Genomic DNA, 12990 nt, shown 5'->3' with positions numbered 1-12990 from the left:
TCGTGTGGCCGAGCTTCCCAGCCTCTGGGCCGTGGGGCTCGCACCGGGACGCCCCGCGCTCCGCCCGCCCGCCGAGACGCCCCGGGCTCCCCGCGCCCCCGCGCCCCCGCGCCGCGCCGGCGCCTCGGCCGGCGGCCGGGGGTTATGAATGGGCGCAGCGGAAGCACCGCCCCCCCCGGACGTGACGCTCGGCCAATGGCAGCGCGGGCTGCGTGGATGGATGAGGTCAGCGCTGTCGTGTCGGGAATGGAATGTGTAAGTGTAACATTCAGAACCGGGTAACATTCGGCGACCGAACGCGGCGGTCGGCGGCGATCGCGCGGGGGCCTGCGAAGCGCCGCTCGGGGCCGGCACTGCCCGCGGGGAGGACGCGCCGCCGCCGTCACCCAGCGCCGCCGCCGCCGCCTCCAGCCGGGCCGCCGCGCGTCCCGGGGGCCGGCCCCGCGAGCGCAGGAGTAAACACCGCCGGAGTCTTGGAGCCGCTGCAGAAGGGAATAAAGAGAGATGCAGGGATTTGTGAGGTTACGGCGCCCCAGCTGCAAGATGCACTAGCCGGCTGAACCCGGGGATCGGCTGACTTGTTGGAACCGGCGTGCTCTGCACGGGAGTGTGTGGATGAGTTGAAGTTGCTTTCCCGGGGCTCGTTTTCCACGCTGCCGAGAGGAATCCGAGAGGCAAGGAAATCACTTCGCCTTGCCATTGATTGGGCATCGGGAGCTTTTTTTTTTTTTTTTTTTTCTCCCCTCTCTTTCTTTTCCTCCGTCTTGTTGCATGCAAGAAAATTACAGCCCGCTGCTCGCCCGCCCTGGGTGAGAAATATTCAGCCCCGCTTTTTCCCGTCCATTGTGCAAGCCAAAGATGAAAGACCGAAGGGGAGAAAGTTAAAGAAATCGCCCACATGCGCTGGATCAGTCCACGGCTTGGGGAAAGGCATCCAGAGAAGGTGGGAGCGGAGAGTTTGAAGTCTTTACAGGCGGGAAGATGGCGGACTGGAGCTGAAAGTGTTGATTGGGAAACTTGGGTGATCCTCGTGTTTATTTACAACCCTCTTGACCCAGGCAGGACACATGCAGGCCAAAAAACGCTATTTCATCCTGCTCTCAGCTGGCTCTTGTCTCGCCCTTTTGTTTTATTTCGGAGGCTTGCAGTTTAGGGCATCAAGGAGCCACAGCCGGAGAGAAGAGCACAGCGGTCGGAATGGCTTGCACCACCCGAGTCCGGATCGTTTCTGGCCCCGCTTCCCGGACGCTCTGCGCCCCTTCGTTCCTTGGGATCAATTGGAAAACGAGGATTCCAGCGTGCACATATCCCCCCGGCAGAAGCGAGACGCCAACTCGAGCATCTACAAAGGCAAGAAGTGCCGCATGGAGTCCTGCTTCGATTTCACCCTTTGCAAGAAAAACGGCTTCAAAGTCTACGTGTACCCGCAGCAGAAAGGGGAGAAAATCGCCGAAAGTTACCAAAACATTCTAGCGGCCATCGAGGGCTCCAGGTTCTACACATCGGACCCCAGCCAGGCGTGCCTCTTTGTCCTGAGTCTGGATACTTTAGACAGAGACCAGTTGTCACCTCAGTACGTGCACAATTTGAGATCCAAAGTGCAGAGTCTCCACTTGTGGAACAATGGTAGGAATCATTTAATTTTTAATTTATATTCCGGCACTTGGCCTGACTACACCGAGGACGTGGGGTTTGACATCGGCCAGGCGATGTTGGCCAAGGCCAGCATCAGTACTGAAAACTTCCGACCCAACTTTGATGTTTCCATTCCCCTCTTTTCTAAGGATCATCCCAGGACAGGAGGGGAGAGGGGGTTTTTGAAGTTTAACACCATCCCTCCTCTCAGGAAGTATATGCTGGTCTTCAAGGGGAAGAGGTACCTGACAGGGATAGGGTCAGACACCAGGAATGCCTTATATCACGTCCATAACGGAGAGGACGTGGTGCTCCTCACCACCTGCAAGCATGGCAAAGACTGGCAAAAGCACAAGGATTCTCGCTGTGACAGAGACAACACCGAGTATGAGAAGTAAGTGGCTTGGCTGTCAGGCCTGCGCCGGTCCGCCCTGGGCCCTGCCCACCTCTGCCAGGTGTGCGGTGGGGGGATGGGGTGGGGCCGAGGGGCCCTCTGGCCTCTTCGCTCCGCTTCCCAGCCTGGGACTGAGCAGCCTGCTTCAGGCCTGTGGCTAGGAGCGGGGGACCGAGAGTTCGAGCTCCTCTGGCAAACCCAGGAGCCCTGTCCTGGGCCAAGTAGGCGACCGTGCCTCCCTCTTGCTTGGAAACCCTTAAGGGCCATGTATCTTCTGTGAAAGGTGTGGGTTTGAGCCGAGTTCGGAAACGGTGCTTCACCAGTGGGCGCGGGAGGGTGTCTGTGAGGGGGTCGAGGGGCCCTGAAGGGTCTCTGAATCCACCCACGGTCTGGAGACCTTCCCCCCTCCAGATTGGTAATTTATTTGCTTTTCTCAGGAGCAGGGGGACTGCTTTCCCGGGAATTTCCCAGCCTCCAGTTGTCAGATTTCCGTACACCTTAAATTTACGTTAGCGGTGGAAGTGTTTTAATGTAAGGGACTAAACTTTCTGTGCCTGTCTTCTCCCTACCTTCCATGGCATTGACTTTTGCAAAGGGAGACCTTAAGCTGATCCTGGCCTGTGATCTTTCATTCCTTCGTTCATTCATTCATTCATTCATTCATGTATATGTGTTTGTATGTTTGTATCCTATATCCTACCTAGGGAGAAGCTGTTTTTAAAATCTGGGCCTCAGCCCCGCTTGCTGTAAACTCCAGTTGCTAATTTAGATTTCCCTTTCCCTTTTGTCTTTATTATTTGCATGTCAATCGGAGACTGTTACTCTTTGAATGGGCTGGAGATGCCTCCTTACCCTCTGTACTGAGGCTAGTTTTGTCCAGTTGCTAAGTAACTGAGTCGGATACTTTGTAGCCTTTCTTTCTCTTCCTTTTCCTTCCAGTGGCAGAAAGTGACACATGGGATTTGGGGTCAAAGCTAGTTTCTACAAATCTGCTTTAACCTGAGCTTGGCGGGTCTGCTTCCGAGTGGATGGGGTCGGAGCCCTAGACTCTCACTTATATCTGGCTGTGAAAGAGTTAGTGAGCTCCTACAGTGCATTTCCACGTTACGCCAGTTAAAAACCAGAGCAGCCTTGTGCTACCCAGGGAAGGAAGGGGGAACCTCTCAGCTGAGTACAAGAGGAACTGGCAGAGGTTGGCAGATTTTGCAATTGATTCATGAAATGCAGAATAGGGGAAACGCTTTGCAGACCTGATTGGCACAGGAAGGACTGTAGTGGGAAGGCAACCCTGAAAATGAAAGGTTTGATTGTTGTCTGTGGATTTCCTCAGACACTCAGGCCTCTGTAGGAGTGACTGGAAGGGAAATTAAAGTCCTCCTATACGGGATCATAGACACCAAAGGAGAAAGTATCAAACACTTGGATTCCCCAACCCCCAACACCTCTTGGCCTTCCAAGAGTAAGAGAACCCGAGGCTAGGGTCAATTATGAATTCAGATTTTACTCTTCTGAATTCAGGGGGGCGGTTATGTGTGAATGTTGAGTGCAGTTGCGGTGGATTAAAATTTTCTCATAAGAGAAACAAACGATGGTTAGTAATAAACCGCTTTGTTTACACGACATTTACATTGACCTATTGCTGTGGGTGCTTGTAAGAAAAAAAATGCTTATAGCCTTTCAGGAATTCCTTTGTCTGGCTTGTGCTAGAGTAACTCGAGACGAAGTCTCACCTTTTGGTGTCTTCTAAAGCAGCCTCACCGAATTTTGTGGAAGGATCGCTGTGGTTTTCATTCTTCTAAAGGAACTGGAACTGAGTTGTCAGTGTAGGAAATCTGAAGGATACTTTTATTTGGGAAACACCCTTGATCCCATAAAACGATCATCTTTTTTTACCCTCGTATTCCCCCCCAATAAATATTTAATCTCTACATTCCCTGTTGAAGCTTTTTCTAGAGCTTGGCAATGGAGGAAGGAGGGGCTGGTTTTGTAGAACCTCTAATTTTTGCCAATTAAATCTAACTAATTTTTGGCCTCTTTGGGATTGGGCTAGGAAATCTGACACCCACGCTCTTGTTTTGGGTTTAAAGACCACTAGGGGTCAGGCCCTTAAGATTGGGGCTCATCGGAAAAGTGGTCTTTAGTTAGCAAGCAAGTTTGGTCTTTTATCCCGAGCAGGGATTTCTTCAGCAGAGTCAATTCTGGATGATTTTTCATGTTTCCCTTTTTTTTTTTTTTTTAAGATTTTATATATTTATTTGACAGACAGAGATCACAAGTAGAGAAGCAGGCATAGAGAGAGGAGGAAGCAGGCTCCCTGCTGAGCAGAGAGCCCAATGTGGGGCTTGATCCCAGGACTCCGAGATCATGACCTGACCTGAAGGCAGAGACTTGAACCCACCGAGCCACCCAGGCATTCCTCATGTTTCCCTTTTGCACACTTTCCAGCTCTAACCTTGTTCAGTGGGTTGGGATGGTGCTGTAGGACGTTCATGTTCATTAGCCTGGTCTACCTGAAGTTTTAACTCATTCCTCTCATTGGGTTATCAGAACCTGTGATCATTGAGAAATGGTACTTGCAAACATGATTGTCTTTTACTTTTGACTCGGAAGCCCATGAAGATGAAGACTTAGCCTGGAGGGACGCCTGGGTGGCTTAGTTGGTTGGACGACTGCCTTCAGCTCAGGTCATGATCCTGGAGTCCCAGGATCGAGTCCCGCATCAGGCTCCCAGCTCCATGGGAAGTCTGCTTCTCTCTCTGACCTTCTCCTCGTTAATGCTCTCTCTCACTGTCTCTCTCTCAAGTAAATTAAAAAAAAAAAAAAAGACTTAGCCTGGAAACAGAGCGGCAACGCTCATGCATCGTGAGCAATGGCGTGCTTTGCTTGGAACCCACAGCAACCCCTTTCCACCCCGTTTGTTGTGTTCTGGAAGTGAGTCTTGCATATATGTGCAATGTAGAACTCCAGCCTGGCGCTCCTCTCTCTCTTCAGGGTCTTTGAGAAGGACGTGATAGTGACGTTAGATCTGTGCAAGTCCGGGAAGTCTGACTTCTCATACTTGACTTTTGATTTGTTACCTCGGACGTTAGTTATCCTTCCGTGGAATGAGTTTTCGAGTCCTTCAGGGATGCTCTGTGCATCCATTTGGCAGTGGCTTTTAAGAACACCATCAGTTTCCATCCGCTTCTCTTCATTAGCAGGTGCCTCTGAGAAGTCTTCAGTGTAATTTGCAGCTACTAGCAGCCCACAGTATAAGTTTGCTTTGGACTTAGGAGGTCTAATAATTAGATTGAAGATTTATGGCATCGTGGCCTAGTTCGGGTCCTACAGAATATACACAGGTGTACCAACAGAAAAAAACTAGTTGCCCTTCATGATTTAGCCTTATGTGATGACGAAGATGTCGCGCTAAGTGGTTGAGGACTTCCATCTCACATGTGCTTTCTTGGAAATTGGACATTTATTACTGAAAGTATAAGAGTGGCATGGAATGAGAGGAAATACTTTTCTCTTGTAATAGCAACAGTTTTGAGCCAGACCTCCAGGATTATATTAAAACATCCATTTTCATGACACCCATAATTAATTTTCATCAGTTGCATATATATATATAATTTTTAAAAGATTTTATTTATTTATTTGACAGGCAGAGATCACAAATAGGCAGAGAAGCAGGCAGAGAGAGAGAGGAGGAAACAGGCTCCCTGCTGAGCAGAGAGCCCAACACGGGGCTTGATCCCAGGACTCTGGGATCATGACCTGAGCCAAAGGCAGAGGCTTTAACCCACTGAGCCACCCAGGCACCCCATCAGTTGCATATATTAACAGATGTAGGTGATAGTGGCTAAAAAAAGTCGCTGCAGTGATTATATGATTTGGAATAAGGCTTTAGAGCAATTCTGTTTTTTCACTCCTTTGAGTTTCTTATGCGTCCTTACGGGAACTACTCTGTTTTTTTATTTTATTATTATTATTATTATTTTTGCATGAACTTCATAGTTCAAATTCCTTCAAGGGGCATTATTGTGAAGCTTCAAATTTGGCTTTCTGAAATAGAAGAAAGAGAAGGAAATGAGAGGTGGCTTCTATCTTTGACCCCTCCAAGGAGAGCAGTGGTGAATAATTTAAGCAACTCTTCTGGGAACAGGCAGGATTTTGTGCAGGCCTTTTTGATATCTTTTTCCATGTTTGCTGAAGCTCTGTCTTACAATCTTGGTATTTTTAAGGGTCCTGAAGCTAAGTGATTGATCATTCAGCTTCCAGGATCCTCATTTTACAGTGTGAAAATGGAGGGGTAGAATGTTTGCGGGACTTGCATTAAGGTTAAAAAACTGATTGGTAATAAGGGTGGGTAGCCCTGGGATGCAGGCCATCCAAATTTTCCGCATTGACATATAGCAGTTCATCGTCAGTTACAGATACACTTGAAAGCTCTCCAGCAGCTAGGAGATCCTTTCTATAGCTGCTTCTTGGTGGGGGGGGGGGACTTCTCTTGGAATACTTTGGGGAGATGAGGAAGACCTTGGACAAACTTTGATAGTAAAAACAAACAAAAATGACATGGATGCACCATTTGTCCTAGAATTTCAGGGGTTGATACACAGCTCCATCCTCAGACTTTCAAATTCTTGCTCTCAGTCCAAGCTTCTCCTCTTCATTGCTGACCAAGGAGTTGGTCCCTGGAGCTGTTGGACCTGTAGTTAAGGAAGGAGGTTTTTAGACCTTTCAGTTTGGCCCTAAGGGACTTAGGCAATAGAGTGCGGAATTAAGTGAATGATAAGGTGAATAGAGGTGTGTTCATAGAAAAAGAAAATGTGAACAAGTGGGAATTGTAAATGATTATTTATTTATTTCCCGTCATCCCAGACTGTATCAGCAGACCCCTCGAGCAAGTTCATGATGCAGCAGTGAACCTTACGGTGAATGTTTTCCTCCTCTAAAATGAAAGGTGGAAGTCGTGCTTCTTAGGTTTTAAATGTAAAATATGAGTGCCTCCCCACGCCCCCCACCCCCCAGTTATATGATAGCACAAAAGCCTTTCTAAAATAAAGCATACAAGCACAGTTTAAAAATAAAGATAGGGAACATTATGCAGAATTATGAAATTGGCAAGTGTGTCTTGCACCCGTGTTCTGGTTCTGTCACCCCTTTCTTAACCTCCATCTGAACTTGCTTTCTGGAGAGGACCTGGGAGCCTCATTTACAAGGAATCCCCCCAATAAAGGGAGGGGTGCTGGGTGCTACCTCTGGGGACATTTACCTGTTGGTTGAGTCCAGTTCAGCAAACGACTTGGTTTAGAGTAGAATCTGACCTAAACTAGGTCATGCAGTGAATGGCTTGCTAATAACGCCTGGACAGGCCCTGCCAAGGGGAGGCCACGTTGGTTCCCCTGACTGTGCCAGCAGGTCTAGGTGGCACACACTTGGCAGAGGGGAAGCTGTCACATCCTTGGTGGTGATTGTTGTCTTTGTCTGAAGGCCTATAACTCTGCCTCCCCAGGATGCTGCCAGAAAATGACCTTGAGTATACTAATACCACACCAAAGGTTGCCCTTGGCTGTCCTGGCTGCTTTGCTCACAGCCACCCTGCAGGGTGTCCTGCCAGGCCATTTTACAGGCGTGGACACTGAGACCAGCTCCGGGGAGGTGGTATGTGTCCGGCGACACAGCTTTGGAAGCAGCTGAACTGAGGCTACAAGCTGAGCTTTTTCATGCCGGTTCCCGTGTTCTCACGGAGGCCTGCCGCCCTCAGAGTGAACCAGGTCAGGCTTCGTGGTCACTGGCATCCCCGGTCTCCCGAGTGTGTTCTGTATTGAAACACGAACAGTGGGCTCGTGTTGCCATGAGCTCGATGACTAACTGCTTTTGCTTAGAAACTCTTCCACTTGTGACCAAGTTCATATACGGAACAAGGGCGCCCTCAAACCCGGGAGATCTGTTGCGTGCGTGTGATTTGAATTTACTTTCATTAGCTCATCTCAGCCTTTCCACAACAGGGTGAGGTGGGATAAATCCTCTTTTCCCGGGTTACAGTGCAGGCCTGGAGAGGGTAAAGGAACGTATCTGCTGAGTGAATCGAGGCGTTCTAACTGGGGGCCTTGGGTTCCCGAGTTTGTTCTTTTTCCCTCTACAAAGTGTTACCACCTTAAAGAATCGAATGAAATTTCCACCTGTTCCCATGTTATTTATTAGTGAGTTTGGTGTGTTTCAGGTGTTTGTGTATCATCTTTTTTTTTTTTCCCCACTGCTTTTTATTATTTTATTTTAAAAAAGATTTTATTTATATATTTGACAGAGAGAGAGAGAAGGAATACAAGCAGGGGGAGTGGGAGAGGCAGAGGGAGAAGCAGGCTCCCTGCTGAGCAGGGAGCCTGATGTGGGGCTCAATCTCAGGACCCTGGGATCATGACCTGAGCTGAAGGCAGACGCTTAATGACTGAGCCACCCAGGCGACCCCCCACTGCTTTTTAAATAAATAACATGTTTCTCAAGGAAAAACTTTGGCTCAGAGGTGTGATCAAGGCGGCCTCTAATTTTGAAGCATTGAACTTAAACTCTTCCCATTATAACTTGGCCTGTGCAGATTCTGATTTTAATTCTCTCCTAAGCAAAGTGAGGAAAAGGACTGTGTGTGACCTTTGCCCTCACGCATTATGTGAGCCTGCAGTTTGCCCCCCTGGGTTGCAAGTGAGCTGTGAGCCAGGACACTCGGAGCGACTGTTGCCCTAGGTAGACAGGTAAACAGTGTGTTCCGGTAGCAGTGGGAGACCCAATGGAAGATTCCATTTCTGACAGAATGGGCTGGGATTCTGGAACACACCACACACCACGGCTTCCAGTTCCTCCAACTCCCTAAGGAAAAACAGTGCTTCGAAAAGTATAGAAGTTAGTTCCTTTGTGGAAAATTGGGAAAAGAGAGAAGGTACAAATGTTAAAATAATTTTTTTTCTCTAATCCCCTTGATAAGAGCTCCTGTTTTAAGAACTAACCAGTATGATTAAGCTTCCGTGTCGTTGGCCTGTTAGAGTGTACATCTGTGCCTTCATGATTATATCATTCTGTCTGTGTATCCAAGTACCTTGCATAGATGTGATAATTATCATTTAATTAATAGTAAGTAAATAATGAATCCAACACACTTACCATAAGAGCCTTGTTTGTGTCAGACGCACAGGCATTGGACCTGGGGCTGTAACACTCCTGACCCTTCTTCCCATTCTGGTCTGTCGGGTTTGAAGTCAGACTTCAAATGTATTTTTGCATGTTGCTTTTTTCTTACCATTATCCAAGAACATTTTCCACTTCTACTAAATAGGAAAATCCTATTAAAATATTAAAACAGGATTAAAAAAATAAAATATTAAAATAGGATTTTAGTGGCTGCATGTTTTTTTTTTTTTTAAACAAACCCATAGCTTGTATCATGGTTTATTTCACCATTTATGTTTTCTTAAGAGATTTGTTGTTTCTTATTTTAAATTTTGTTATTATATAAATAAGGTTTTTTCATGGTTTTATTATTATAATTCTTTATCTTTTTTATGATTGTAAGTAAGTCTGTGAAGACGCTCCCTTGAGTATTGGGTGTTTGTCTTTGCCCTGAGTTAGGTCGCACCCCAGCCCAGTCTTTCTGAGAGAAACAGCTATTTCTGGGGTGAGGCTGAGCACCCATTCAGTGAAGTGCCATCATGAAGTGACTGCTTAGATAAACATTTGTAGGTGTTAATTGGTCCTGCAGGGGGTCTTTGAAGCTCCCACAGTTTCTGTTCCCTTTGAAGTTTTGTTTTTGCCTGAGCCAAAAACCTCCCTGTGTCTCTTCGAGTGCCCCCTCAGCCTTCTTTCTCCTCACACCGTGTGGCCTTCCCGGGACTGCCGAGTCTGCAGGCCTACCCTGTGGAGATGTTGCTCCCTCAGCCAACTCTTCATCAGAGCCCTGGTGCCATTTTCCCTGTGGTATTTGACTCCATGGCGCCCCTGAGGTGAGTTGGGGCAGGTCGCTTGAGCTCTGGGCATCCAGTTCAGGTCTGGACTCTTAAGTGAGAACGAGCTCTTCTAAGTAGTGTACACACCGAGACCTAAACCCCAGCAAGCAGTTCATGCCTCGTTGAGTTCTGGGCTTACTTCGCATCTCATTGCTTTGAGCCGCCAGGCCCTGTGTGGGGATACACATCCCTGTTCTGTATCCCCTCTAGTCTTCTTGGAAAACCTCTAGAAGACAGCCGGGGACCCTGGGCCAAGGAAGGAAGGGACCCCCACAGATTCCTGGACGAGGTGCTTAACCTCTGCCTCAGTTTCCACATCTGCAAGTGAAGATCGAGACGCTTGCCTCACGGGGTCGTGAAGGGGCTGCGCTGAGGTGGCCTGGATGAACATTCCTTGTCGATGCCAGTGTATTCGATAGGGTGGTGGTGGTGTTAAAAGCCATCTTCTTGGGGCGCCTGGGTGGCTCAGTGGGTTAAGGCCTCTGCCTTTCGCTCAGGTCATGATCTCAGGGTCCCGGGATCAGACCCCGCATCGGGCTCTCTGCTCAGCGGGGAGCCTGCTTCCCCCTTTCTCTCTGCCTGCCTCTCTGCCTACTTGTGATCTCTCTCTCTGTGTGTCAAATAAGTAAATAAAATCTTAAAAAAAAAAAAAAAACATCTTCTTGCTTTTTTCTAATCAACCACAGTGGTTTGCCTAGTTTCATAACTTGGCTCTTCTTAACGAAGCCACAGAAGTAACTCTGTTCCTCTCTTCCTTGGTGCCTAATCCCTGGGAAACCGTGGTCAGGCCCTGGAAGCATTTGTGTCCTTGGGCCTCGGAAAGACCTCCAAGGGACCTCCTCAGGCTGGAGCTGGCACGTGGCCTGGAGCAGGGAGAGGGTGGCCTCTGGGGTAGGCAGGCATTTCCTCCGCGAGCCCTGGTCGGCTGCTCTTAACAGCGCAGGCTACCCTGCTTGCAGTGGACTTGGGCACCCTCTCCGAATGAGGGTGACATTGGATGGCCTTGTCATATGAATGGAGCTCAGTTCCTCATTAGCCTCCCTGGGCCCTTTCGGCAGCCCCTTAGGTGGCAAAAAGCAGAAAACTACGCAGGCCACTTTCACAGGATTTATGTGCGGGGACGTGGAGCAGACACCTGATCTGGAACCACTCTAGCAGGTTTCAGAACTCAGCACAATACCTTTCTTCCTGCTCTGGGCCTTTATATCGCCCTTGGCTGGCACCACTGTCCCTGTGTGAGTCTGCCAGCTACTGCCCAGTCTTCTCTGAAAACTCTTGTCCAGGCCCAGGGAGGAACCCAGCCCGGTAGGCTTTACTGACTGGCCAGCTTGACTCCTTCTGGAGGATAGCCATTCCTCTGAGACCACATCTTGGGGATGGTGGTGATCTCACCAGTTAAAAGACTGCCCTGCTACACTGCCACTTGTGATTTCATTGGCCATCCTTTTGCAAAGAACAGCCTAAAGTTGTTTCCTGGAACGGGGGACTGTGGTTAGGGGAAGTTGGCTGTGGCAGGCACTGTTGAAGCCATATCCTGTTGGCATGACAGAGTTGAGCCCGGTTGATGATCATGATAATAGCAGTAGCAACTAATACTGCTTCAGAGCGTTCGGTGTGCCTGGTCCTGAGCAGTGTCTTCTTCAGGCTTTCTCCCCTCCTAGCAGCAAGGTACGCATTTTAGGGGCATACCTGAGACGTAGGATCTTTGCAAGTGACTTACCTAAGAGCGCACAGCTGGGCTTAGGAACCGGGCCCAGCCTGGCTGCTGAACCTGCATTTCTTCCCATATCAGGTACCTGATGGTCTCTGCGCAGCCGGACTGGATGTCCCGAAGGCCCCACACTCACAAGCAATAGTAGGTTGGAGCGAGGAGCACTTGGAATTCTCCCCTAGGATTTATTGAATCTTACTGTAAAGGGACAATTCTTTCTATTTCTTTCTTTTTTTTTTTTTTTAATTTAAATTCCATTAGCCAACACAGAGTACATCATTAGTTTGGGATGGGGTGTTCCATGATGGCTCGGTCCCTTAGAACACCTGGTGTTCACTGAGTCCCGTGCTGTACAGGCATAGTTCTCTCCCGTTCGGTGATCTGGTTTCTCAGCCCACAGATCAGCAGCAGGACATGTAGAAAGAGAGGAATTCCTACAGACAGATCTAGGAAGAAGGGACAGCTGGCGATCTGAAGGAGAGGAAGTAGGCCAGGAAATGATAACATGTTAATGCCCAGAAGGAGTCAAGAAGCATCGCCATTTGCGAGCCGCTGGCCTGGTGCCCGGGAGCGCGTCCTGTTGAGGTCCCCCCCCACCCCCGAGTGTGGCTGCCAGCCGAGCCCTACCTCCTAGCGCCTTGCCTGTCCCCTCCCAGAGCTTCTGTAAGTATTTGATGAGCTGCACCACAGTAGGGCGGTGACCGTGAGCCATGGTTCCCGTGCCCTGTCCTTTGTTCGAGAAAGTAGAGGAACAAGGAATGCATTTTATAGCTTTTATAACCCTGATGGTTGGAATAAAAATAGTTCGCTGCTCCTAAGAATAAGGTCTCCATTTGAACACTTGTCTGCTAAGCCCAGCAGGCTTCCCAAGGGCTCTAGAGAACGTGGGGTGTCCTCTGAGTTAGCACTGGTATTGGCTGCTAACTCAGATTTCTTGGGTTTCATGACACATATCAGGACTTTAAAGTTATGAGAAACGAAAAGTTTCCTGGTATTGCGGTGTGGGCCCATGACGGGGGCTCCTTCTGATTGACTAAGACCCAGAATGACTTGGGCCGTGGGCTCAGGTGAGAGGGTGGCCCTGGGCCAGGGCTGGCGCTGGGGGTGGCACATGCAGGTTGGAGTCTGGAGAAAGGAGCTGCCCAGGGGAGGGGAGGGGGCGTCAAGTCTCTTCGGGTTCGTCCTGGCAGGCACGTTGGAGCATATAACCTTACCTTGCTTTGCTTTTTTCCCGCACTCCTGGGGGTGCCCAGGATGGGAACTGATGG

At 49.1% G+C, this 12990-nt stretch overlaps 1 protein-coding gene across 1 annotated transcript in view; it reads left to right on the top strand.

Moving 5' to 3' along the window:
• The first annotated feature begins 250 nt into the window (after positions 1-250).
• The window catches only part of EXT1 (exostosin glycosyltransferase 1), a 281698-nt gene continuing 268958 nt past the window's right edge, over positions 251-12990 (top strand). Inside the window, exon 1 of the mRNA XM_004743477.2 lies at positions 251-2029. Within this exon, the coding sequence (XP_004743534.1) occupies positions 1068-2029 (962 nt within the window). The 5' untranslated portion in view covers positions 251-1067. The remainder of the gene's footprint in view (positions 2030-12990) is intronic.

The sequence above is a fragment of the Mustela putorius genome, unplaced genomic scaffold, assembly GCF_011764305.1.
Source record: "Mustela putorius furo isolate JIRA1106 unplaced genomic scaffold, ASM1176430v1.1 tig00000228_pilon_pilon_pilon, whole genome shotgun sequence".
In the NCBI taxonomy this organism is placed as follows: Eukaryota; Metazoa; Chordata; class Mammalia; order Carnivora; family Mustelidae; genus Mustela; species Mustela putorius.
The sequence above is the reverse complement of the archived record's forward strand: the minus strand, read 5'-3'. Positions and strand labels throughout refer to the sequence as shown.